Here is a 25,189-nt window from a genome sequence, read left to right on the forward strand (position 1 = left end):
ATATATGATGTAGTGCTTTGTCCTTGCATTAGGGGGCGCTGTGGTTAAACTTTATTATTGTTTTGTGTCACTGTGTTCAGAGGCCAACCATCTTGCTAGGGACGTCTTTGACTGACTGGCGGCGCGACCAGTCGCAGCAGCCCCTCTCTCTCCCGATAGAGCGGTGTTTTCTTCTTTTTCTAACTTTTCTTTTGACTTTTCTCCGTGTTTTACTATGGAAAAACACAATTACAGCTGTCGATTTTTACTGTACTTAAACAGTAACAGCAAGGACTTCCGGAGAGTCCCCACTCCTAAACCCCCACTGACCATCGACGGTGCTGCTGTGGAGAGAGTGAGCAGCACCAAGTTCCTGGGGGTTCACATCAGTGAGGATCTCTCCTGGACAACCAACACCACATCACTGGCCAAGAAGTCCCAGCAGCGCCTCTACTTCCTCCGCAAGCTGAAGAGAGCACGAGCCCCCCATCCATCATGTGCTCCTTCTATAGAGGCACCATCGAGAGCATCCTGACCAGCTGCATCACTGTGTGGCTTGAGAGCTGCACTGCTGCCAACCGCAAGACCCTGCAGCGCACAGTGAAGGCTGCTGAACGGATTATCGGTGTCCCACTCCCCTCTCTTCTGGACCTCTATGGTACCCGCCTCACCTGCAAAGCAACCAGCATTGTGCGTGACCCCACCCACCCCTCACACAGCCTCTTCAGCCTCCTGCCATCGTGGAGACGGTACCGCAGCCTGCGGGCCGGCTCCACCAGACTGGGAAACAGCTTCTTCCACCAAGCTGTCAGGAAGCTTAACTCTCTCCCCTCTCTTCCTTCCCTCCCCTCTGCCCCCACGAACACTGGACGTTGAAACCCCTCCCGTTTGCCACCAAGAACTCTGGACTAATAACTCTGAAGCTAACTATTCAAAAGTACACTCAGTTTACTGCACATTGCACATATTGCACAAGTTTACTTTTTCTTTAAATTTTATTTTATTTTATTTACCATTTTGTACCTTTTGCACAATTTAGAATTTATTACTGTAATATTATTTATCTTATTTTTACCTCATTTTATTTTATCTATTTTACCTTATTTTGGTTGTATTGCACCGCAGGACGGAGACAAACGCAATTTCGATTCCACTGTATGTCTGGCATATTTTGAAATTGACAATAAAGTTGACTTTGACTTTGACTTTGATCATATCTATGTAATTTGAAAAAGGTCAGACAAAGTATATAAGAGTTACAGCCACTTCCTGTTTGATGGCGATGTGATTTGTGGACTTCCTGTTGAGTTTTGGGCTTTGAAATATTGTAGGGCGCGCCACTGAGCCATTAAGCCACGCCCACTTACTGAAACAGTATAAGATGTTTGACTTTACTACCATGATTATATGTATGGGATTTCAGGACAGTACGACTATGTTATGCCTGTGAAAAAACTACTTCCTGTTTGACGGCAAGCGACGCGTCCGTATGGCGACAGCGTTGGGCGTAGGCATTTGAGCTTGAAAGTGTTGTATGGCCAAGGTGTTAGCATGGTCCACACCAATTTTGAGGGGAAAATTAGCTACCGTGTAGCAATGGCTAATGCTAATTGAGAAGCAGTAACTTCCTGTTGTCAACAGGTGGCGCTGTGACTAATCAAAAAATGTCAATCATGGATGTGTTCAGGGCGGGTCCCGTATCATGCATAAGAAATTTTAATATGATTGAACACTGCATAGCTGAGATATAAGCATTTACTTTTTTGGCAAGTTGCCAAAACACTCAAAAAACTGAAAACGCACGCCACAATCACGCCCTTTGACAAAATACCGTGCAGCGCACAACGCAATATGTTGAGACTGTCTAGAACACACTGACACTGAGTTTGCGCTGATCGGATGAGCGCCCTCGGACAAGTTCATTCAAATAGGAAGGCTGAAATCAGCGATTTTGGGCCATTATCGTGAAATTCATCTTTAATTTGTGGACTTCCTGTCGGGTTTTTTTAAATGCTGCAAGAGGATTTTTAGTCCGTCCTGACAAGCTTAATATGCGTACCAATTTTCGTGAGTGTACGTGAAAAAACTCTTTATGGGGAGGCCATTTTGAAGATTTGAAGGGGGCACCACTGAGCCATTTTGCAAAATTTGTTTACGAAACCACCAAAATATCAAATTTTTCACGAGACCTGATGACCGTGGAAAGTTTGATGAGTTTTTTTCGGGCACATTCAGGCCCTCAAAAGTGGCCGCAAAGTGTCGGAACAATAAAAACGAGAATAAAAATAATAATCGCTAGAGTTTCAAGAGGGTCCTCGCACGGTTTGTGCTCGGGTTCTAACAAAGTTACCATATTTGTTTTACTATATAAACATTTTCAATAAGTTTAGATACGTCTCAGAGCTCCCCGAAACATGTCTGAATATTATCTATAAACCCCTCTATTTCAGCCCTGCTCAGAACAGGCTGTTTCTGTGTCTGTAGCTTTAAATGCAAATGAGCTGTGTCTGACCACGCCCCCTATCTAGAAGGTGATGTGGAACAAGCTTTCTTGATCCATGTCCTGTCGTTTACTTTGGAAAGGCAGATTCAGATGGCAGAACAAACACCTACCTGTGGGAGTGTCATCCACCCATGGGAGGGGTTAATGCCCTTTGTGATGTCATGAAGGGAAAATCTCCAAATGGACTGTTTAAGCACACATTACCCTTTACCATGTTTTATTTTTTGGATAAAGTGTGACCTTTAAATTTTGATAATTCAATTACATTTGCTTCTCTTCAACTCATTTATAAAGGTTTAAATCATGAGGCTCCTCCGGTGCTCGGTGACCTCGTGGTTCCACTTAGATAGTCAGCCTCTGTAACACATGGAGCATCTAATGGATGGTTGGAGGACAGGGAGTGGCTGCTCTTCCTGGAGGAGTGATGGTGGAGGGGGAAGGCCAGAGACTTGGTCTGACCCTTTGAATGTCCCGAAGACGAGGAGGACTGGAAGATTACAGCGTCAGTGTTCAGACCGACATCCTGATGGGAGAGAGGAGAGAGAGAGAGCTGAGTTAAACAGCCTGATTTAACAGGAATTGTTTCTTTTTAGCAAGGAGATGTTTACGGATCGACATTTCTTAAAACCCATCACAGATCTTGGACATCATCCGCTCATTTACATATTTAAAGGTACAGAAACAGGAACAGCCTGGTGTGAGCAGGGCTGAAATAGAGGGGTTTATAGACATGATCAAATACAGAATCAGAGTGGATTTAGAACAAGAAACTTCACACATGTTTTGGGGAGCTCTGAGACTTATTCAAACTGCTTGAATGGAGGATAATATGTTAACATGTCCATAGGTCATGCACGTGCAAATTTTCTAGGGGGCGCCACTGAGCCGACCTCTCACTAAACCCAGAGCAAACCTTTCACTGTGCCACTGGGATAATGTGGATGAAGTTCCAAACAAATTTACCAAATTTACCAACAACCTTTAACCACCCAGCCTCTGTGTCTGTTGAGAAGAATGTTATACAGGTAAGTATATTTCCAGGTGGAGATTAAGCCATCGGTTGTTGTCTTGCCTCCTTCCTGTTGCTGCCGAAGCTGTTCTCTGTAACCATGGTCTCTGCAGCGATGTGCCGGTATTTGGAGCAGGGGGGTAAGGACAGATTAGCCATAGCCATCACCCCGGCTCGCACCTCCACCACCCTGCCACCAGCGTACAGACACACTTCAGCCCGACTCCGCACCTCCTGCAGGTCCTCCGACAGGGACGGCATTCTACACACACGCACACACAATACCAGGTGTTAGCGTAACTCTGTTATTCAAGTGTGTAGAAGTAGAATGAGTGTGTGAAAATAAACTTTGTGCATGAGTTACAGAGTTGTCAGGAACTGGGGCAGCCTAAAGCTGTGTGTGTAAATAATACAGGTCAGGACAACTTCTCCAGACCAGGTCCCCTTGTGTCACTTGCTGCTGGAGGGTAAAAGTGAAGGAGATTAGTCCTGAAGTTAGCAACAACTTTGGACCTGGAGCAAAACAATGGGCTTCGTGAATTGGGACGTTGAGGCAGAAAAAAAACAAAGAGCTATTGAAATAGTTTATTTGAGGTATTGAATGTGTCAACATTTTGGAAACTATTTGCCTAAAGTAATTCATTTTTAATCGACAATTTTGGCACATGGTGCACTGCTTCAATCTCTTAAAACAGCAAAGTCCTCTCTGTCATTTCACTTCAGTGATGTTAACATATTACATATATATCTAGAGGAGAATCCTTCCCCTTACTGCCAGGATCAAAGTCATATGTGGAGACAAGAAGAGGTAAAAAAGCAACGGCAACACTTGTAGTGTGAAGATCAAATGTTTTAACTTTAATTATATTACTAAAGATGATATTCATACTACATCATGTGTTGCTGGAGCTTTTTGACATCTTCAAGCCTTTCATTCTCCATGCACCTTGGTAGTTGAAGTTGTACCATGCAGAGAAGCCTTCTCTGCGTCTATATTAGATGAGACGGATTTCAATTTGCATATAAAAACTGTACGCACACTATGCATCCTCCATCCCTCCCAACCTGCACCCACCCACTGAGAGCAGCTGCAGTCCTGTTCACATGCAGGATATGATGGCACAAAAGGTGAATGGACCATGTTTTTCAGTTTATTGAAGATGAATCTGAGCTTTGTATGTAGATAAGTAAATCAGGGTATGATCTGTCACTGCTGTCATCGCTTCACTCAGCAGCAGGTCAAATGAACTGCAGTCACGTAAAAATGTCTGAAACAAACCGTGCAGCAGCTGTTTCATAAAGCTTGACAACCTTACACATCCACCTGCGCAGCTGCGACTCAGTGATTACATGAAGCTGCTGTAGTGTCTTACCTTTGGTCCACAGGAGATCAGCAGAAAGAACCGGATCTATAGAGCAGCTCCTCCCTCCTTTCATTCACACCGAGCTGCAGGCTGACACATTGCGATGTTACGCTCGGCAATAGCAATAACGACCGTAAAGGTGTCGGGTAGTCAGGGTTACAGCAGGTGTGTTATTATCTACAGGACCCGTCATGTCAGCAAACAACGTTAAAACACATCATCCTCATCATCACACTCTCTCCTCCTGCTGAGGAAAACATGGACGCAGCACAGATGACGTCACACGTGGATCACTGAGGGCACCGTGCTTTTCTGTAAATGAAAATGTGAAAAATGACATAGCCCATGAGAATAACATTATTGTGTAAAAGACATGTAAAATAAAGATATATTAAAGCGAAAAGCATGTTCAAAAGTTTAACTTATTTTCCAAAGACTCTTGAATTAGATATTAAAAGCATAATCATTTTTATAACGTCATACTAATCACATGCAGAAATAAATGTAGGACATATAGGAGAAATTTACCAAATAGCTTAATAGGAAGATATCTTTGAAGATAAAGGTTATATTAAAGAGAAATTGAAGAAGGAGCTGAACATAAATATACCTGAGAAAAAGTAAAATCATATCATAGCTTTAAAGATTTACCTCGACATAAGATCACCTCGGCAGGAATAGACCTATTCATGGAAGATTCATGTTTTAGGGCATCATCCATGATGTCCAAGTTTGAACATAATTATGTCAGCTGCTGGAGATATGTGGGGGAAATAATGCAGATACACACAATTATTCTTTACATGCAAAACAACACACTTATTGGTCACATGACTCGAACATATGTTTGGTAAAACAGGAAAACAGAAGAAATTCTTTGGAATATAAAGGTCTAAAAATAGATTGTTTTTTATTGTTTTTAAAGGAGTACCCACAACACAATTATCTTGTCCATAAGACGATTGTTGCCACAAGTTAATATCTTCCTACAGTTCGTGTGTGCATGCTACATAATAACTTGTTTTTCACAAGATAATATTGTGTACACATGATAATAATTTGTTTCCATAAAATAATAACTTGCGAACAGAAGATGATATGTTTTCATTTTTGGGACTTCGGGGCCTCTGTAGTAATCTTAGAATTTGAATTTATTTATTTTTATTGTAAATCTCGAGAATAATAATAAATTAATGAAAATCATTTTATTCCATCTTTATTCTGTATAGCTCTAATTCATAACAAATGTTATCTGAACACGCTTTAAAAAAAGAGCAGGTCTAGGCCGTGCTCTTTGTTATATTATCTACAAAGATGATCATTATGATCCTTCATGAGCACTTTAAGCAACATTCAGCAAAGTTACAGAGACAAGACAATTTCTCTGCATTTGAGTGTAAAAGCTAATTTGAGGACCTATATGAATTCATGAAACTGGGTTATCACATAACTTCCTGGTAAAAGCAATACTGACTTCCTCTGAAAGAGCTACACTACACAGGTGGAACTGATTTGGCATAATTAAAAAGCAATCAATCTAGCCTGCCCTGCTTCTTCTGATTGGTTGTTGCAGAACCGCTAACACTAATTGTTGCACTTCAAATAGTCGCAGCAAAGAGTTGATCTCCAGTTCTTACCATTTCCAGGAGTCACAACAGAATGATGCGAAAAGGAAAAAGGAGAAGTGGCGCTGTTTACTTGGCTGCAGCTGTTGTTTTTACATGTTATTTGGCGCAAACCATTGACTGTTACCGATTAAAGAAACCAGAAAGAAGAGAAGGACAAAATGACCCTCATGCAGCCAAATCAGCAGCTGTCCAGGAGGGTAGAATTATTTTCGGGAGAGACCTTGAGACAGGGTCTGGCCTCGACTCTCAGGTCATAGATGGAATTAAGAAAACCTTCTCAAAAGTTTCTGCTGAAGCTGAAGCTGCCTATCAAGCGGACTCTCCAGGTATGTATATATATTTATTTTAAGTCTTTATGATTATGATATTAAATTTTTTGACTCTTTTTATGGTGACTCTTCAAATCACATGGTTATTTAATTAGTCCAATCAGGCTGGCCTGAAGGACATGCAAATGATTCCGATGGCGGAGATGCATCATGGAAGCGTATGACATCCTCCCTGCAGTGTAGTGCGGACCAAATGAAGTTCAGTGCAGTGGGACAAGGTGCTTCACAGTTTACAGTGGACAAAGGTAACTTAAATAGGATTTCGCTACCGCTGTGCGCTCATTATAAAGTGTAGCATATTTCTTGATTGCATTCTGACTGAGAATTTGTCCTAATAGGAACCTCGCATCTGTCCCAAATCCCACCAACCTGTGGCTACACAATGCAAAGGAACCCTCTTGCACTTGTTATGTTGGTCCCCTATGATGGCTGCAACATGGTTCAAGAGGTAATTTTTTTTTCTCTGAAATGTATAATGTTGTATACGGTGGGAAAATGATAACTCTAAAAGCAGCTGGTTTCATAACATCAGCAATTTTTTTAATAATTAATTGATCTTCTATAAAGCATTAAGGACCTGATTAGTGTCTGTATAGCCACCTGTTAAATGTTGATGATGAGTTGGTAAATGGTTATTCTTGGGTGTTTTTGAAGATCAATTGATCATAATTCTGTTAATCTAAACCTAGTCCTAGTGTAACCCTGTGGTCTGCTTAACATTTTGACTTTTTTTTTTTTTTTCTCCTCTGAAGGATGGGTATTATATTCTCCTAATACGCTGGCGAGGCGTTCCAGTCTACCTCTTGTGTCCATTTTACCCTCTGACAGTCACGGCAGCGCCATGCTTGACGTTTCCTTGTCCCTTCTTCCCACCTTGTTACCCTTGCGACCCTCTGGTGACTACTACTGAAACTGAGCCGACGAAAACTAAACCGACTAAAACTAAGCCCACTAAAACTAAACCAACCAAGACTAAGCCCACTAAAACTAAACCGACTATTGCTGACCCGACTAAGACTAAGCCCACTAAAACTAAACCGACTAAAACTAAACCAACCAAGACAAAACCGACTAAAACCAAGCCCACTAAAACTAAACCGACAAAAACTAAACCGACTGAAACTAAGCCCACTAAAACTAAACCGACTGAAACTAAACCAACCAAGACTAAGCCCACTAAAACGAAACCGACCAAGACAAAACCGACTAAAACTAAACCGACCAAGACAAAACCGACTGAAACTAAGCCCACTAAAACTAAACCAACCAAGACAAAACCAACTGAAACTAAGCCCACTAAAACTAAACCAACCAAGACAAAACCAACTGAAACTAAGCCCACTAAAACTAAACCAACCAAGACTAAGCCCACTAAAACTAAACCAACCAAGACTAAACCAACTGAAACTAAGCCCACTAAAACTAAACCGACTAAAACTAAACCAACCAAGACAAAACCAACTAAAACTAAGCCAACCAAGACAAAACCGACTAAAACCAAGCCCACTAAAACTAAACCGACAAAAACTAAACCGACTGAAACTAAGCCCACTAAAACTAAACCGACTGAAACTAAACCAACCAAGACTAAGCCCACTAAAACGAAACCGACCAAGACAAAACCGACTAAAACTAAACCGACCAAGACAAAACCGACTGAAACTAAGCCCACTAAAACTAAACCAACCAAGACAAAACCAACTGAAACTAAGCCCACTAAAACTAAACCAACCAAGACAAAACCAACTGAAACTAAGCCCACTAAAACTAAACCAACCAAGACTAAGCCCACTAAAACTAAACCAACCAAGACTAAACCAACTGAAACTAAGCCCACTAAAACTAAACCGACTAAAACTAAACCAACCAAGACAAAACCAACTAAAACTAAACCGACTGAAACTAAGCCCACTAAAACTAAACCAACCAAGACTAAGCCCACTAAAACTAAACCAACCAAGACAAAACCGACTGAAACCAAGCCCACTAAAACTAAACCAACCAAGACTAAGCCCACTAAAACTAAACCAACTAAAACTAAACCGACTGAAACTAAGCCCACTAAAACTAAACCAACCAAGACTAAGCCCACTAAAACTAAACCAACCAAGACTAAGCCCACTAAAACTAAGCCAACCAAGACAAAACCGACTGAAACCAAGCCCACTAAAACTAAACCAACTAAAACTAAACCAACCAAGACAAAACCGACTAAAACTAAACCAACCAAGACTAAGCCCACTAAAACTAAACCAACCAAGACAAAACCGACTGAAACCAAGCCCACTAAAACTAAACCAACCAAGACTAAGCCCACGAAAACTAAACCAACTAAAACTAAACCGACTGAAACTAAGCCCACTAAAACTAAACCGACTAAAACTAAACCAACCAAGACAAAACCAACTAAAACTAAACCGACTGAAACTAAGCCCACTAAAACTAAACCAACCAAGACAAAACCGACTAAAACTAAACCAACCAAGACAAAACCGACTGAAACCAAGCCCACTAAAACTAAACCAACCAAGACAAAACCAACTAAAACTAAACCAACTGAAACTAAGCCCACTAAAACTAAGCCCACTAAAACTAAACCAACCAAGACAAAACCGACTAAAACCAAGCCCACTAAAACTAAACCAACCAAGACTAAGCCCACTAAAACTAAACCAACCAAGACAAAACCGACTAAAACTAAACCAACCAAGACTAAGCCCACTAAAACTAAACCAACCAAGACAAAACCGACTGAAACCAAGCCCACTAAAACTAAACCAACCAAGACTAAGCCCACTAAAACTAAACCAACCAAGACAAAACCAACTGAAACTAAACCAACCAAGACTAAGCCCACTAAAACTAAGCCCACTAAAACTAAACCAACCAAGACTAAGCCCACTAAAACTAAACCAACCAAGACTAAGCCCACTAAAACTAAACCAACCAAGACAAAACCGACTAAAACTAAACCAACCAAGACTAAGCCCACTAAAACTAAACCAACCAAGACAAAACCGACTGAAACCAAGCCCACTAAAACTAAACCAACCAAGACTAAGCCCACTAAAACTAAACCAACCAAGACAAAACCAACTAAAACTAAACCAACTGAAACTAAGCCCACTAAAACTAAACCAACCAAGACAAAACCAACTGAAACTAAACCAACCAAGACTAAGCCCACTAAAACTGAGCCAACCAAGACAAAACCGACTGAAACCAAGCCCACTAAAACTAAACCAACCAAGACAAAACCAACTAAAACTAAACCGACTGAAACTAAGCCCACTAAAACTAAACCAACCAAGACTAAGCCCACTAAAACTAAGCCAACCAAGACAAAACCGACTGAAACCAAGCCCACTAAAACTAAACCAACCAAGACAAAACCAACTAAAACTAAACCGACTGAAACTAAGCCCACTAAAACTAAACCAACCAAGACTAAGCCCACTAAAACTAAACCAACCAAGACAAAACCGACTGAAACCAAGCCCACTAAAACTAAACCGACTGAAACCAAGCCCACTAAAACTAAACCAACCAAAACTAAACCGACTGAAACTAAGCCCACTAAAACTAAACCAACCAAGACTAAGCCCACTAAAACTAAGCCAACCAAGACAAAACCGACTGAAACTAAGCCCACTAAAACTAAACCAACCAAGACTAAGCCCACTAAAACTAAACCAACCAAGACTAAGCCCACTAAAACTAAACCAACCAAGACTAAGCCCACTAAAACTAAACCAACAAAGACAAAACCAACTAAAACTAAACCGACTGAAACTAAACCAACCAAGACTAAGCCCACTAAACCAACCAAGACAAAACCGACTGAAACCAAGCCCACTAAAACTAAACCAACAAAGACTAAGCCCACTGAAACTAAACCGACTAAAACTAAGCCAACCAAGACTAAGCCCACTAAAACTAAACCAACCAAGACAAAACCGACTGAAACCAAGCCCACTAAAACTAAACCAACCAAGACTAAGCCCACTAAAACTAAACCAACCAAGACTAAGCCCACTAAACCAACCAAGACTAAGCCCACTAAAACTAAGCCGACCAAGACAAAACCAACTAAAACTAAGCCGACCAAGACAAAACCAACTAAAACTAAGCCAACCAAGACAAAACCAACCAAGACAAAGCCCACTAAAACTAAACCGACCGAGACTAAGCCAACCAAGACAAAACCGACTAAAACTAAGCCGACCAAGACAAAACCAACTGAAACTAAACCGACCAAGACTAAGCCAACCAAGACAAAACCAACTAAAACTAAGCCAACCAAGACAAAACCTACTGAAACTAAACCGACCAAGACTAAGCCAACCAAGACAAAACCAACTAAAACTAAGCCGACCAAGACTAAGCCAACCAAGACAAAACCAACTAAAACTAAGCCCACTAAACCAACCAAGACTAAGCCGACCAAGACAAAACCAACTAAAACTAAGCCAACCAAGACAAAACCTACTGAAACTAAGCCCACTAAAACTAAACCGACCAAGACTAAGCCAACCAAGACAAAACCAACTGAAACTAAACCGACCAAGACTAAGCCGACCAAGACAAAACCAACTAAAACTAAACCTACCAAGACTAAGCCAACAAAGACAAAACCAACTGAAACTAAGCCGACCAAGACAAAACCTACTGAAACTAAGCCCACTAAAACTAAACCGACCAAGACTAAGCCAACCAAGACAAAACCAACTAAAACTAAGCCAACCAAGACAAAACCTACTGAAACTAAGCCCACTAAAACTAAACCGACCAAGACTAAGCCAACCAAGACTAAGCCGACCAAGACTAAGCCAACCAAGACAAAACCTACTGAAACTAAGCCCACTAAAACTAAACCGACCAAGACTAAGCCAACCAAGACAAAACCAACTGAAACTCAGCCCACTAAAACTAAGCCGACCAAGACAAAACCAACTAAAACTAAACCGACCAAGACAAAACCAACTGAAACTAAGCCGACCAAGACAAAACCTACTGAAACTAAGCCCACTAAAACGAAACCGACCAAGACTAAGCCGACCAAGACAAAACCAACTAAAACTAAGCCAACCAAGACAAAACCAACTAAAACTAAGCCAACCAAGACAAAACCTACTGAAACTAAACCGACTATTGCTGACCCGACCAAGACAAAACCAACTGAAACTAAGCCAACCAAGACTAAGCCAACCAAGACAAAACCAACTGAAACTAAGCCCACTAAAACTAAACCAACCAAGACTAAGCCAACCAAGACAAAACCAACTGAAACTAAGCCCACTAAAACTAAACCAAGCAAGACTAAGCCAACCAAGACAAAACCAACTGAAACTAAGCCCACTAAAACTAAACCGACCAAGACTAAGCCAACCAAGACAAAACCAACTAAAACTAAGCCAACCAAGACAAAACCAACTAAAACTAAGCCGACCAAGACTAAGCCAACCAAGACAAAACCAACTGAAACTAAGCCCACTAAGACTAAGCCAACCAAGACAAAACCAACTGAAACTAAGCCAACCAAGACAAAACCAACTGAAACTAAGCCGACCAAGACAAAACCAACTGAAACTAAGCCCACTAAAACTAAACCAACCAAGACTAAGCCAACCAAGACAAAACCAACTGAAACTAAGCCCACTAAAACTAAACCAACCAAGACAAAACCAACTGAAACTAAGCCCACTAAAACTAAACCGACCAAGACTAAGCCAACCAAGACAAAACCAACTGAAACTAAGCCCACTAAAACTAAGCCAACCAAGACAAAACCAACTGAAACTAAGCCCACTAAAACTAAGCCAACCAAGACAAAACCAACTGAAACTAAGCCAACCAAGACAAAACCAACTGAAACTAAGCCGACCAAGACAAAACCAACTGAAACTAAGCCGACCAAGACAAAACCAACTGAAACTAAGCCAACCAAGACAAAACCAACTAAAACTAAGCCAACCAAGACAAAACCGACTAAAACTAAGCCGACCAAGACTAAGCCAACCAAGACAAAACCGACTAAAACTAAACCGACCAAAACTCAGCCCACTAAAACTAAACCGACCAAGCCCACTAAGCCCACTAAACCGACCAAGCCCACTAAGCCCACTAAACCGACTAAGCCCACTAAACCGACCAAACCCACTAAACCACCCCAAGTTCAACAGCCTGTACAATACCTTAAAAAATATATTTATTCTCTTTACCATACCAATTCACCGCTTGAGCCATTAACTACTACCCCACCCTCTACAACAGAGCCCACTTCACCACTTACAATGCCTTGACCACACTGTCATCTGCATGCTGCTGTTCCTCAGTTTCTGTACCTGCCATATCCACCTCCCTATCCCCTACCATACCCCCTCCTCAAGTGTAACATGTGAAGTGTTTTAATAAATGATTTGACAAACGAGTGATACTGTCTCATCTGTTTATTTGACCTGTAACTGTCAATGAGAGCATGTACTTTATATTCTTTTATACCCTAAAAGGGGCTATTTCAGACATGTCTACATGGTGGCACCATGGCTCAACAAATTTATTTTCTAAAATAGTTGTGTGAACAAGCTCGCAAGGATATTGAGTTGCATTACACATCAGTTGTCAATGACATGGGATGGAACATATCCAGAAGGTTAGGGAGTTTACTTTTTCAGAGCTTGTATTTGTCTAAAGGTGCTTTAGCTGAACACATCAATCTCTGTGGTGCTTTATATTTGCTTAAACTAATTGCTACCATCATCAGCAGGTCTTCTAAAAATGTCATCTTCACTCTCATTGGATCACAACTTTTCAGTTCATTGGTTATAAAAATCTAGAACATGGACATTAACAATTGAATACTACAACATTGCCATATAAGAACTTCAACTGTAGAAAAACACCAAAATTTGCCACCAGAACTGCAAACCTAGTCCACTGTATGTCCATCAAAACCAAAAATTTCCACACAGAACACACCCATGGGTTTTTACAGGCTAGATGTCCATGTCTGAACCATATGTAAGCCCCTCACCCCTCTCTTGCTGATGCCTTATCACTTTGTAGCTGTGCTGATTCTTTCTGCGATGGTTTGCAGACTCAGACTGGATGGTGTCAGCTTTTGTGATCCTGAGCATATCGGTTTCCCTGATGATGGTGATGACAGTGCTTTCAAGCCATAGCTTATCCATAACTGCAAGCATGGAAGAAGCCCCCTCATTAAAAGTTGTAATGGCCATACTTGCTTCTGCCTCAACCCTACTCTTCCCAACAAACACAATTTTAAGACAGCGGGCCCATATCACCGAGTTGAAGCACTCATTAGCATTTTGAGTGCCACCATGTTGCATGCCCTGCAGCAGGCTGTCACTAGACATGTGGTGGTACACAGGAAGAAGCTTCTGGCCCACCTCCCGAGATAAAAAGTTCCCTGCATGGAGCCTGTGGCTCTCCGGAGTTTCTCCATTTTCCTCCGCTCTCCTGTACCAGCACCAGGATGGGTTGCACCTGGTGTGCAAAGGTACTTCGTCACAGGACATGCTGTGGAGGAGACCAGCCCATATTTCGTTCTTCATCCTGTCTAGGGAACCCTGGTTATTTAAAATTGCCCCCCTGTAATAATTTTGCAATGTTTTACATTTATTGGCCGTTAATTTTCCCAGACCCTTCCCCCCCAATTTGCGTTCAGCACTTGATTTGCGAAGGGCTGTTCCCATGCGCTTATGGGAATCGTAAACAGGGTCGACATATATATAATTTTTTTTTCTCATATCTCAGGATATATTTTAATATCAGGTTTGTATTTATATGAAATGTGTTTTTTATGAAATAATGTCCCTCTGAAATAATTTTGTTTTTGCAACAACTTCAATCTGCTTAATTTATCCATGCACCTGCACAGACACGACTACCCCTCCCGTTTGGAAAATGTCCAGCACAGCATCAATAGCAAGCAGCTGTACATTAACATTTTCTCTGAAGCTGATGTGATTCTGCACTTTCGTTTAGCTGTGACTTATCTCTCCGCAGTTTTTTAAAACGGGAGTTTTGCTCCTCGCGGATCCGACTGCAGTCTCTCGAGCGCACTATCCCCGCTCTCTCTCGCTCTCTCGCGCAAGCAGCAATTTCATGAATGAATAAAATAAATAAATACCCTCCAGGTATCGTCTATGTGTGGGAAACACTGGGTGGTAACAGCCACGCTCATTAGGGTATTTCTGACATTAAAAATTCTACAGACTGCTGCAACTTTTCTGACACAACCCTCTTTCCATAGCCTACCTGCCACTCTTTTGTCGTGCCTCTGATAAGTTTTAAGGTGAAGGGAAGGGATCCCCAACACCTTGCTGATTTTTCTGAGAGCCGCACATCCCAGACCTAACTCATGTGCCAAGAGGACCATTCGCACATTCACATCAAACGCGACATCCTTCCTGGACTCATCTTGAACAGAACCCATGATTCTGTGGATCTATATTTATTTTCAGCCCTGACCCAGCACAATTTGGACAAATTAAATCACAAAGCAGCTCATTCAATCGGGCAACATGAACAAGCAGCCACTGCTGTGTGGCATGCGCGTCACTTTTATCTATTTCTAAATCACCCCCCCCCCGGTTTCCCATCGACAGTTTACGTTCAGAAGCGCTTCCCGAGGACATTTCGCGGGATAACGCATCACAAACTTTCCTTTTACATCCCCTTGCAAGTGATAACTATTGTTTTCTTTTCAATGATTTACCGAAATACATTTTCATTCATTCCTCAAAGGTCCCGCGGAAAGATAAACAAGAAGTGTCAAAGCATACCACGTGATGCCTCTGAACGAATCACGATTGGTTGCTGGTAGAAAGGAAGTGTCCTTATTTGGGTTACATAGTGTTGTGCAGGAGAGAGAGAGCTTTACAGAGATATCAGTCATGACGGGCAGCAGAGATCAGCTGTTATACTGCACGTCGCATTACAATGATAACTTTCGGGCAAATATACGAGAAATCTAACGCAAATCAGACAAAATGTATTAAAATATACACATAAATGTATAATTTGGATATTTTCTTTATGGTAGTTTGTATGTTCAGGGAGTGATCTAGCCCAAAATCTCAAAATTGACCAGTGCATAAAAAATGGATGTTTTAGCCTGCTGTGTCTCGCCTTAAGAGCTTCTTATCAATGCAAACAGGTTTCCAGTTTAACTGAATAAAAGTTCAGTTACCTTACACATGCTATAGAAGAATATATAGACCACATGTATGTGATTTGTGACATGTACTGTAAATAACAGGGAAATAATAGCAACAGGTGTTTCCTTTCCTGCTTCTGCTACCGAGCACACTAAGCTGTCTCACTTGGAGGTTACGCCTCCTTGTGGAACAAATTGGAACCACACTCTAAATTAAAGTATTTTAATCATGGTTAGTCACCACAAGATGGCAGCATTGCCTTAATTTTAGACGGGGTCTGTATCATGCATGAGAAATTTTGAACTACCTTGACTTGAGAGTGTTATTAGCCCCTCTTCCCGACATGATAGCATGTCATGTTTGGTACCAATGGATGCAGTATTTGTGCAGGTTCATTTGATCCCTGTATCCCCTCTAGCCTTACAATTGAGCCCGCGGTGCTGTCCGGACAATAGTAACATTTATGTCAGCTGAGGGCACACTAACATTAGACAACAAGTTTAAGTCCAGTAAAAATCGACGGCTGTAATTGTGTTTTTCCATAGTAAAACATGGAGAAAAGTCAAAAGAAAAGTTAGAAAAAGAAGAAAACACCGCTCTATCGGGAGAGAGAGGGGCCACTGCGACTGGTCGCGTCGTCAGCCAGTCACTATAGTTACTATACTGTTCTGAATATAGGGTAGTTTTCATGTATATACAATGTTGTACTGCATATTTTTTCACAAACCATATTGTAGTTTAAAGGCTTTATATGCAATTTTTCACACTTAAATGTAATAGAAATCAAGTATATCCTCTGAAAATAACTCTGTGAGTCATGACTGTATACAATGGATGTAACACTGTCTGTGATGCTTTCTGATTTTTCCGAGTCCTATCTTGACTTTGTTTACAATGATGGGACAGCCTTCCAGCTCATCCCCTTGCGTATAAAAGTTGTTTAATTGAGGAACTAGAAAAAAGAATATATTACTGTACTCACTGCTTAACTGAATGTCACATAAGCGTTTGTAGATCACTGTAAGTTCGGGTAAATTTATCATGCAGTGTGAAGATACAAGTATAATAAAGATTGCTAACACAACAATGCAATGCAAGTTGTTTTGGTTTCATGCTGGTGCTCCAGGGCTACATCTGCTGGATGAAAAAGTTGCATATAAAGCCTTTGAAGTATTATTCATATAATATAATTCCAGTATCTACTATATTATAGTATATTAATATAATCATTAATAATTTTAAATGCAATTTAAAAATCTTCATTCACCCTCATGGAATTATTGTTTTGGAGCAGTTTATACATAGAAAAACACAAGTTAAGAAGCAGTGACATACATGCAAGAAATTAATTAAAAGATCTATATGGACATTCCAATGTTGAGCGGAATAGTTATTGATCAACCTAGTTGTTTAAAGAAATTCAAACAACAAAATGGTCTAAATTTGTGTGGTGATGAAAGGATGAAGTCAGTAAACATCAAGAAAAAATATTAATGTGATTGCAGAGGGGATGAATTATATAGAATGAAAATTATTTGTACCTGTAAAACATGATGACAGTGTAATGGCAACAGAAATAAATTACTGGTCACTGCTATTGTGAAGTGTGAATTGTCTTACAATAAAATGTAATGTAAGAGCCAATATGCAAATTATTGATTAATACTAAATATCTAGTTAAAAATGATTAAAATCTAATAACAGTAATTTCATGTAAATTTATAACGTTTAAAATTGTTTTAAAGGCATAATTTAGTCATTTATAAATGATAAAAAGGTTATTGTTTATGTTTTTGGATGTTTATGTTATGACAGCACTGCGTAGTTAAAGTTGTGACGGATGTGACGTAAGCAGTTTGGAGTCCAATATTGATGGAAGCTACACAGTTTTTTGACCGTGCGTTAGACCCTTTGTTAAACCTGTATTTTATTTTAAAGTTTTTTCAGTAAACCTTTTAAAACGAAGGAAAGCTGTCCTGTCTTTTCGCTCGCGTTGCAAATACTGTGAGTTGACTCCAACAAGTGGTACAGAGGACGAAAAAAGAGACGGAGTGCCACTACATTTTGTCAAAAAACTAGCTTAAAGGATCAATAAGCTGGAACGTGCCGGGCGCGGGGAGAGCGCAGCTGTCCGCTCGGGAGAAGGGGAGATAAGAAAAGAGAGCTCATCTAATGAAGCCAGCAGAAACAGGTTATCCTTTAAAGTACTCTCCAAGAAAAGGTAACGTGAAACCTAAATACTGCCCTCGTGCATTTCCATGGAAGGATGTAAAGCCGACGCAGGAAGATAATTGAAGCCCGTGCCGAAATTAAAGGAGGATTGCAGGAAATAATTCAAGTTGTAGTTTCTCCGTGTCAGCTCGTATTTTAAGCCTTGAAACAGTCAATGTGGATTTCGGCCTTATTTAAGAAGTTGTTTGCACTCGTTTTATGAAGAAAAAGTGCCTTAAAGGTTAAGTGCTTTTAAACCTTTGCATTCAACTAGAGCCTTACTCTGCAATATTAAGATGATTGATGAAAAGGAAAAAGAGTTTGGATGTCTTGAGGATACAATGGATTCAGGACGGACACGCAGGTTGACAGAGAAAGCCTTAGAGGAGAAATTGCAAAAAAATATAGCATTAAGAAGAAGAAAATTGGGAGCTCTCACAAGTAAAAGAAATTAAGTGGAGAAAATGATGAGTGATGCTCAGAGTTTACAAGGTGTTAAAGATGTGATGGAAAATGATTTTTCACTCGCTGTAGACGAGTTTAGTTGCCTCAACAAAGAAGTTGCAAGCCTTTTGTCTGAAGATGAAAAAACATTTGATCAGGAACAATGGTTTGAACCCAAAATGGCATCCATCAAAGAATTCATAAAAGCTACTAAAACATGGATCGCCGCTGTGCATGAACGCTCTTTTCAAAAAGAGGAAGATGCGGAAATTGACCCGCAAGATGCTGTTAAAGCAAGTGACAGTATTTCACAAGTAGGTGTCAGCAATGTTGGACACAATCGTCAATATGGATCTCAAGTAAGTCGCAGAACAGCCATATCACAGGTGTCCTCGACACGTGTTAGACAAGAGGTGGAACATGCAGCTCTGCTTGAACGTGCTGCGGCACAGAAGAAAAGGCAGCAGCTTGAGTTTGAAATGGCCAGAATCAAAAGCGCAAAAGAAGAACTTGAGTTGGAAACCGCATTAGCAGAAAGCAGTGCAAAATTAAAAGTGCTCAAAGAATATGAAAGATCAGAGGATGGTTCCAGTAGCCGTGGTTACAGTAGTCACGCACTAGTACAAAAGCTAAGAGGTGGGGGCATGAAGCGGGAAGAAACCAGTGTATCGCTTCCTCAGCCAGTTGATCCAGGCTTTCATGCTCAGTTGCAAATGTTGCACTCTCAAGTACCAAAAGTGGCTCAACAAGATTACAGCAACGCTCAGGCCAACAGAGGTGACGAGATGCTAAAAGTAATGCAAAATCAGAATGTTATCACTGAGCTTCTGGTAAAGCAACAAAAGCAATCCCAGTTACCAACAAAGGACATTACTGTCTTCAAGGGCGACACATTGCAATACAAATCTTTCATTAGCACTCAATAGAACAAAAGACAGACAATGATCAGGACAAATTGTACTTTTTGGAACAGTTTACAGCCGGTGAACCCCAAGAGCTAGTTCGCAGCTGTGCTCATATGCCACCTAGCAAAGGCTACTATAAAGCGAAGCAACTGCTTCATGATCACTATGGGGATGAACTACAGATCGCCAGCGCGTACATTGATAAAGCACTGAAATGGCCGCAGATCAAATCTGATGATGGAAAGGCATTAAATGCTTATGCAATGTTTTTGGTTGGATGTCGCAACACTATGGAAGACATAGAATTTCTAGAAGAGATGGACAACCCTACCAACTTACGGACGGTGGTATCCAAACTACCCTTCAAAATGAAAGAATGTTGGCGTGCTGAAGCTTACGATGTCAAACAGCGAAAAGGCAGAAGAGCAAAGTTTGCTGATTTGGTGAACTACATAGACCGCCAAGCTAAAATAATGATCGATCCACTGTTTGGTATTATACCAGACAGCCGCCCAACCATAATTGGAAAGATCGAACAAAAGGAAAGGCATCCTCCTAAGAGAGAGGTCCGTGGAAGCAGTTTCGCTACCAACGTTTTCCAAAATAAAAGACCTCAAGAAACATATGTGATGTCAGGTAATTCAAGCAAAACCAGGATTGCCTTTGAGAAGCCATGTTTGTACTGTCAGCAGTTTCACATTCTAACTTCATGCAACAAAATAAAAGATCAGCCACACAAAGAACGTGTTGAGTTCTTGAAGTCAAATGGCTTGTGTTTTGGCTGCTTAACCCCTGGCCATCTCAGCAGGTTCTGCAAAAGACGAATGGAGTGTAAAGTATGTGGGTTAAGTCATCCAGACATTTTACACATGGAAAAAAGAGAAGATTCTGTCTCACCTGAGAAGAATGAAGGTGCTCACGGAAACAAATTATCGTGTGCTCAAGTTTCTGTCACGCAAGAGTCTTGTAGCCTAACGGGGGCCGGAAAAGCTGAATGTGTGCTGTCGATAGTACCGGTGAAGATTAAATCAAAAAAGAGCGACAAGTATGTTGAAACGTACGCCTTCATGGACCCGGGAAGCACAGCAACGTTCTGCACAGGAGACCTGCAAAAGAAATTGAACGCTAAAGGGAAACCAACACAATTACTTCTCAGCACAATGAGTCAAGACAAACCTGGAGAACAGAAGCTAATAAATAGCTATGTGATATCGGACCTGGAAGTGTGCGGCCTGGAAGACACCAAACATATTGAGCTACCAAAAGTGTACACTCACAGCAACATACCAGTTCACGCCGAAAATATACCCAGGCAGTCAGATATTCAACAGTGGCCTTATCTCAGCGAAGTGCGTTTGCCAGAATTAGAAGCAGATGTAGGCCTACTTATTGGAGCAAACTGTCCAAAGGCTATGGAGCCATGGCGCATCATTAACAGTCAAGATGGAGGCCCTTATGCTGTTAAGACGGCCATTGGATGGGTCGTGAATGGTCCCATGAGAAAGGAACTGGAGGACACAGAGAACAAACCGCCTCAGTGTTCAGTGAACAGGATCTCAGTGATGGAAGTTGAGAAGTTACTTGTCCAACAGTACAACACTGATTTCCCAGAGCGCAACTACGACGACAAAGAAGAGTTGTCGCAAGAAGACAAACAGTTCATGCAGTCTATGCAGAAAACAGCAATGCTGGAAAACGGACATTACAGCATTGGATTGCCGCTCAGGAACGTGAAGCTCCAGATGCCTAATAACCGCTGTGTGGCGGAGCAGCGCATAGCCAGTTTGCACAGAAAGCTCAAGAAGAATCCTGAGTTCTTTGAAGAGTACAAAGACTTCATGGATACTATCATAAGCAAAGGCTATGCTGTCCAAGTTCCGGCACACCAGCTGAATCGTGACGACAACAGGGTGTTCTACATACCGCACCATGGGGTGTATCACCCTAAGAAAAGAAAACTGCGAGTGGTCTTCGACTGCACAGCCTCGTATCAGGGCCGGTCTTTGAACTGTGAGTTGCTACAAGGACCCGACCTGACCAATACGTTGGTTGGTGTCCTCTTAAGATTTCGTGAGGAGTCAATAGCCATAATGGCAGACATCGAGTCAATGTTTTATCAAGTTAAGGTGCCAGAAAAAGACGCAGATCTCCTCCGCTTTCTTTGGTGGCCCAACGGCAACTTGAATGGGCCAATGAAGGAATTTAGGATGGCAGTGCACCTATTCGGGGCCACTTCATCGCCAAGCGTTGCTTCGTATGCCCTTCAAAGAACCGCTGAGGACCATAGAGCTACTGCCTCCCCAGAAGCTGTCCAAACAGTCCTGCGCAACTTTTACGTGGACGACTGTTTGAAGAGCGTAGCTACAGAAGACGATGCAGTGACATTGGCAAGTGATCTCCGTACCTTGTGTGCCAGAGGAGGTTTCAATCTGGTGAAGTGGATGAGTCATAGCCGAAAGGTGTTGATGTCCATTCCAGAAGTACACAGAGCTAGTGGAGTAAAAGATTTGGATCTGAGCCATGAAGCTCTACCAGTCGAGAGGACTCTTGGCATACAGTGGGATACAGAAACGGATACCTTCACTTACAGCATGAAGCTGCAAGACAAGCCGTTGACGAGGAGGGGCATTTTATCCGTCGTCAATTCTATCTACGACCCCCTCGGCTTTTTGGCTCCAGTCATCCTGCCAGCCAAACTTCTGTTGAAAGAGCTTTGTAAGGAGCAGCATGGTTGGGATGAGAACATTGGTGAAAAACATGCTGAAGAGTGGAAAAGATGGAAAGAAGACATTACTCACCTTGCTGACTTCCACGTGAGCAGATGTTTAAAACCCACAGACTTCGGATGCGCTGCCACAGCGCAGTTACATAATTTCTCGGATGCCTCAGAGTACGCATATGGCACTGTGACTTATCTGCTGCTAGAAAACAAACAAGGCAAGAAACATTGTTCTTTCCTGATGGGAAAATCAAGAGTCGTCCCACTCAAGCAAGTTACAATACCCCGGCTTGAATTGACTGCGGCAGTCATGGCAGTGAAGATGGACAAGATGTTACGTCAAGAACTTCAAGTTCCACTTCAACCATCTATCTTCTGGACAGACAGCACTACCGTACTCAGGTATATTGACAATGAAACAGCTCGATTCAAAACTTTTGTTGCGAACAGAGTTACACTGATCCGCGAAGCCACCAAACCATCTCAGTGGAGCTACGTCGGATCAGCAGAAAATCCTGCAGATCAAGCCAGCAGGGGTCTGAAGGCCAAGAGTTTGATACAAAAGGGAACATGGATTAATGGACCGAATTTCCTGTTGCAAAATGAACATGATTGGCCCAAGCAACCCGTGCAAAGGAAGGAAAGCTTTCAAGATGACCCAGAGGTCAAGAACCTGGTTATAGTCAACACCATCAAAATCGAAGATAACGTGGAACCAATGAACCAGTTGATCAACTACTACTCGGACTGGCATAAACTTAAAAGGTCAGTGGCCTGGATTCTAAAGCTGAAGGAAACCTTGTGCCAACTGAAAGATGAAAGAAAGGAGTTCTCGAGAACAGTCAATCAAACCGAAAAGGACCCTGAAAAGCAAAGATCAAAGTTAGAAAGGCACATGGAAAAATACAAAACAACAAAAGGAAAGAAACCGCCTACCTTAGAAGATTTGGACACTGCAGAATCTGCAATAATCCAGTTCAGCCAAAGACAGCAGTACAGTGAAGAAATCAAAGCTCTGCAAAAAGGAAAACAAGTCAGTCGAAACAGTCAGCTGTTCAAACTGGATCCGATTCTGCAAGATGGCACATTGAGAGTTGGCGGAAGACTCAACAAGTCGGCCATGCCAGAGAATGCCAAGCATCCAGGGATACTCTCTAAGCATTGTAGAGCTGCCACATTGATCTTGAGAGACATACACCAAAGAACAGGACACTGCGGACACAGTTATGTCATGGCACAATTAAGAAGCAAGTATTGGATCCCACAAGCCAATTCTGCTGTCCGAACAATAATCAACAAGTGTGCAGTATGTCGCAGGATCAGCGGAAGAGTTGGAGAGCAAAAGATGGCGAACTTGCCTGAAGATCGCCTCTTGCCTGACAAACCTCCCTTTACGAACACCGGCGTTGATTATTTCGGGCCTTTTGATGTTAAGCGGGGCCGGAGTACAGTCAAGAGATATGGCGTATTGTTCACCTGCCTTACCCTTAGAGCCGTGCACATTGAAGTTGCAGACAGCCTTGATACTGACTCCTGCATCAATGCGATTCGGCGTTTTGTGTCTAGAAGAGGTCAAGTTACCATCATGCGCTCTGACAACGGCACAAACTTTGTTGGTGCTGAAAGGAAGATGAGGGAAGCAATTCAACTCTTTGATCATGACAAAATTGAAAGGCTCTTCCAACCAAAGGGGATACAGTGGATATTCAACAGCCCAGCAGCTTCCCACCAGGGCGGGATTTGGGAAAGACAGATTCGAACTGTGCGAAGAATCCTCAATTCTCTGTTGAAAGAACAAGCTGTGAATGATGATTGTCTTCAGACAGTAATGTGTGAGGTTGAGAGCATCATCAACGGCAGGCCACTCACAAGTATCTCAGATGACGTGAATGACCTTGAGCCTCTGACACCCAATCATTTGTTGTTGTTGAAGTCACAACCTATCATGCCTCCAGGCATTTTCAGCAAAAATGACACATACACAAGAAAACGCTGGAAGCAAGTCCAATATCTAGCGGACTTGTTTTGGACCAGATGGACCCGCCAGTACCTCCCACTCCTCCAGGAACGACAGAGGTGGTCAAAACTACGAAGAAATTTCATAGTTGGAGATGTTGTGTTGTTGGTGGACAGTTCATCACCTCGCAACTCCTGGCTGATGGGCAGAGTGGTAGAGACCTTACCCGACTCCAGCGGAGCAGTTCGTAGGGTGAAGATAAAAACCAAGACCAGCCTCTTGGAAAGACCTGTTACCAAACTGTGCTTGTTAGAAGAAGCGGCGTCAAACGAGAAGATTTGAAAAAAAAAAAAAAAAAAAGGAAGAAGCACAGGGAATAACTTTAAGTTGGACATTTCATGGACATTTGATTTATTTGGCTCTTAATGTTTTAATTTGTAATTGTTTAGTCCGCCTGCCTAACCAATTAGGGGCCGGGTAATGTAAGAGCCAATATGCAAATTATTGATTAATACTAAATATCTAGTTAAAAATGATTAAAATCTAATAACAGTAATTTCATGTAAATTCATAACGTTTAAAATTGTTTTAAAGGCATAATTTAGTCATTTATAAATGATAAAAAGGTTATTGTTTATGTTTTTGGATGTTTATGTTATGACAGCACTGCGTAGTTAAAGTTGTGACGGATGTGACGTAAGCAGTTTGGAGTCCAATATTGATGGAAGCTACACAGTTTTTTGACCGTGCGTTAGACCCTTTGTTAAACCTGTATTTTATTTTAAAGTTTTTTCAGTAAACCTTTTAAAACGAAGGAAAGCTGTCCTGTCTTTTCGCTCGCGTTGCAAATACTGTGAGTTGACTCCAACAAGTGGTACAGAGGACGGAGAAATAGACGGAGTGCCACTACATGTATTTTGTATTGAATTGTAATAATTTGTGATATGTGATATGTGGTT

The 25,189-nt window shown here is 41.5% G+C and overlaps 1 protein-coding gene across 1 annotated transcript; it reads left to right on the top strand.

Annotated features, from left to right (window-relative positions):
• The first annotated feature begins 6,483 nt into the window (after positions 1 to 6,483).
• Positions 6,484 to 13,243, top strand: LOC136179043 (mucin-2-like). Its single transcript, XM_065953716.1, has 4 exons — positions 6,484 to 6,809; positions 6,908 to 7,057; positions 7,151 to 7,260; positions 7,565 to 13,243. Exons 1-4 carry the CDS (start codon positions 6,515 to 6,517, stop codon positions 13,112 to 13,114), a joined length of 6,105 nt encoding a protein of 2,034 aa, XP_065809788.1. The 5' UTR covers positions 6,484 to 6,514; the 3' UTR covers positions 13,115 to 13,243.
• Positions 13,244 to 25,189: the final 11,946 nt, after the last annotated feature.

This window comes from Labrus bergylta, chromosome 4 (assembly GCF_963930695.1).
Source record: "Labrus bergylta chromosome 4, fLabBer1.1, whole genome shotgun sequence".
Taxonomy (NCBI): Eukaryota; Metazoa; Chordata; class Actinopteri; order Labriformes; family Labridae; genus Labrus; species Labrus bergylta.

Excerpts from the sequence above, each read along its gene's own strand:
- LOC136179043 (XM_065953716.1), top strand. The coding sequence starts at position 6,515 with ATGATGCGAAAAGGAAAAAGGAGAAGTGGCGCTGTTTACTTGGCTGCA. Across the intron at positions 7,058-7,150 it reads ACAGTTTACAGTGGACAAAG|GAACCTCGCATCTGTCCCAA; the intron begins GTAACTTAAATA and ends TTGTCCTAATAG. Across the intron at positions 7,261-7,564 it reads GCTGCAACATGGTTCAAGAG|GATGGGTATTATATTCTCCT; the intron begins GTAATTTTTTTT and ends TCTCCTCTGAAG.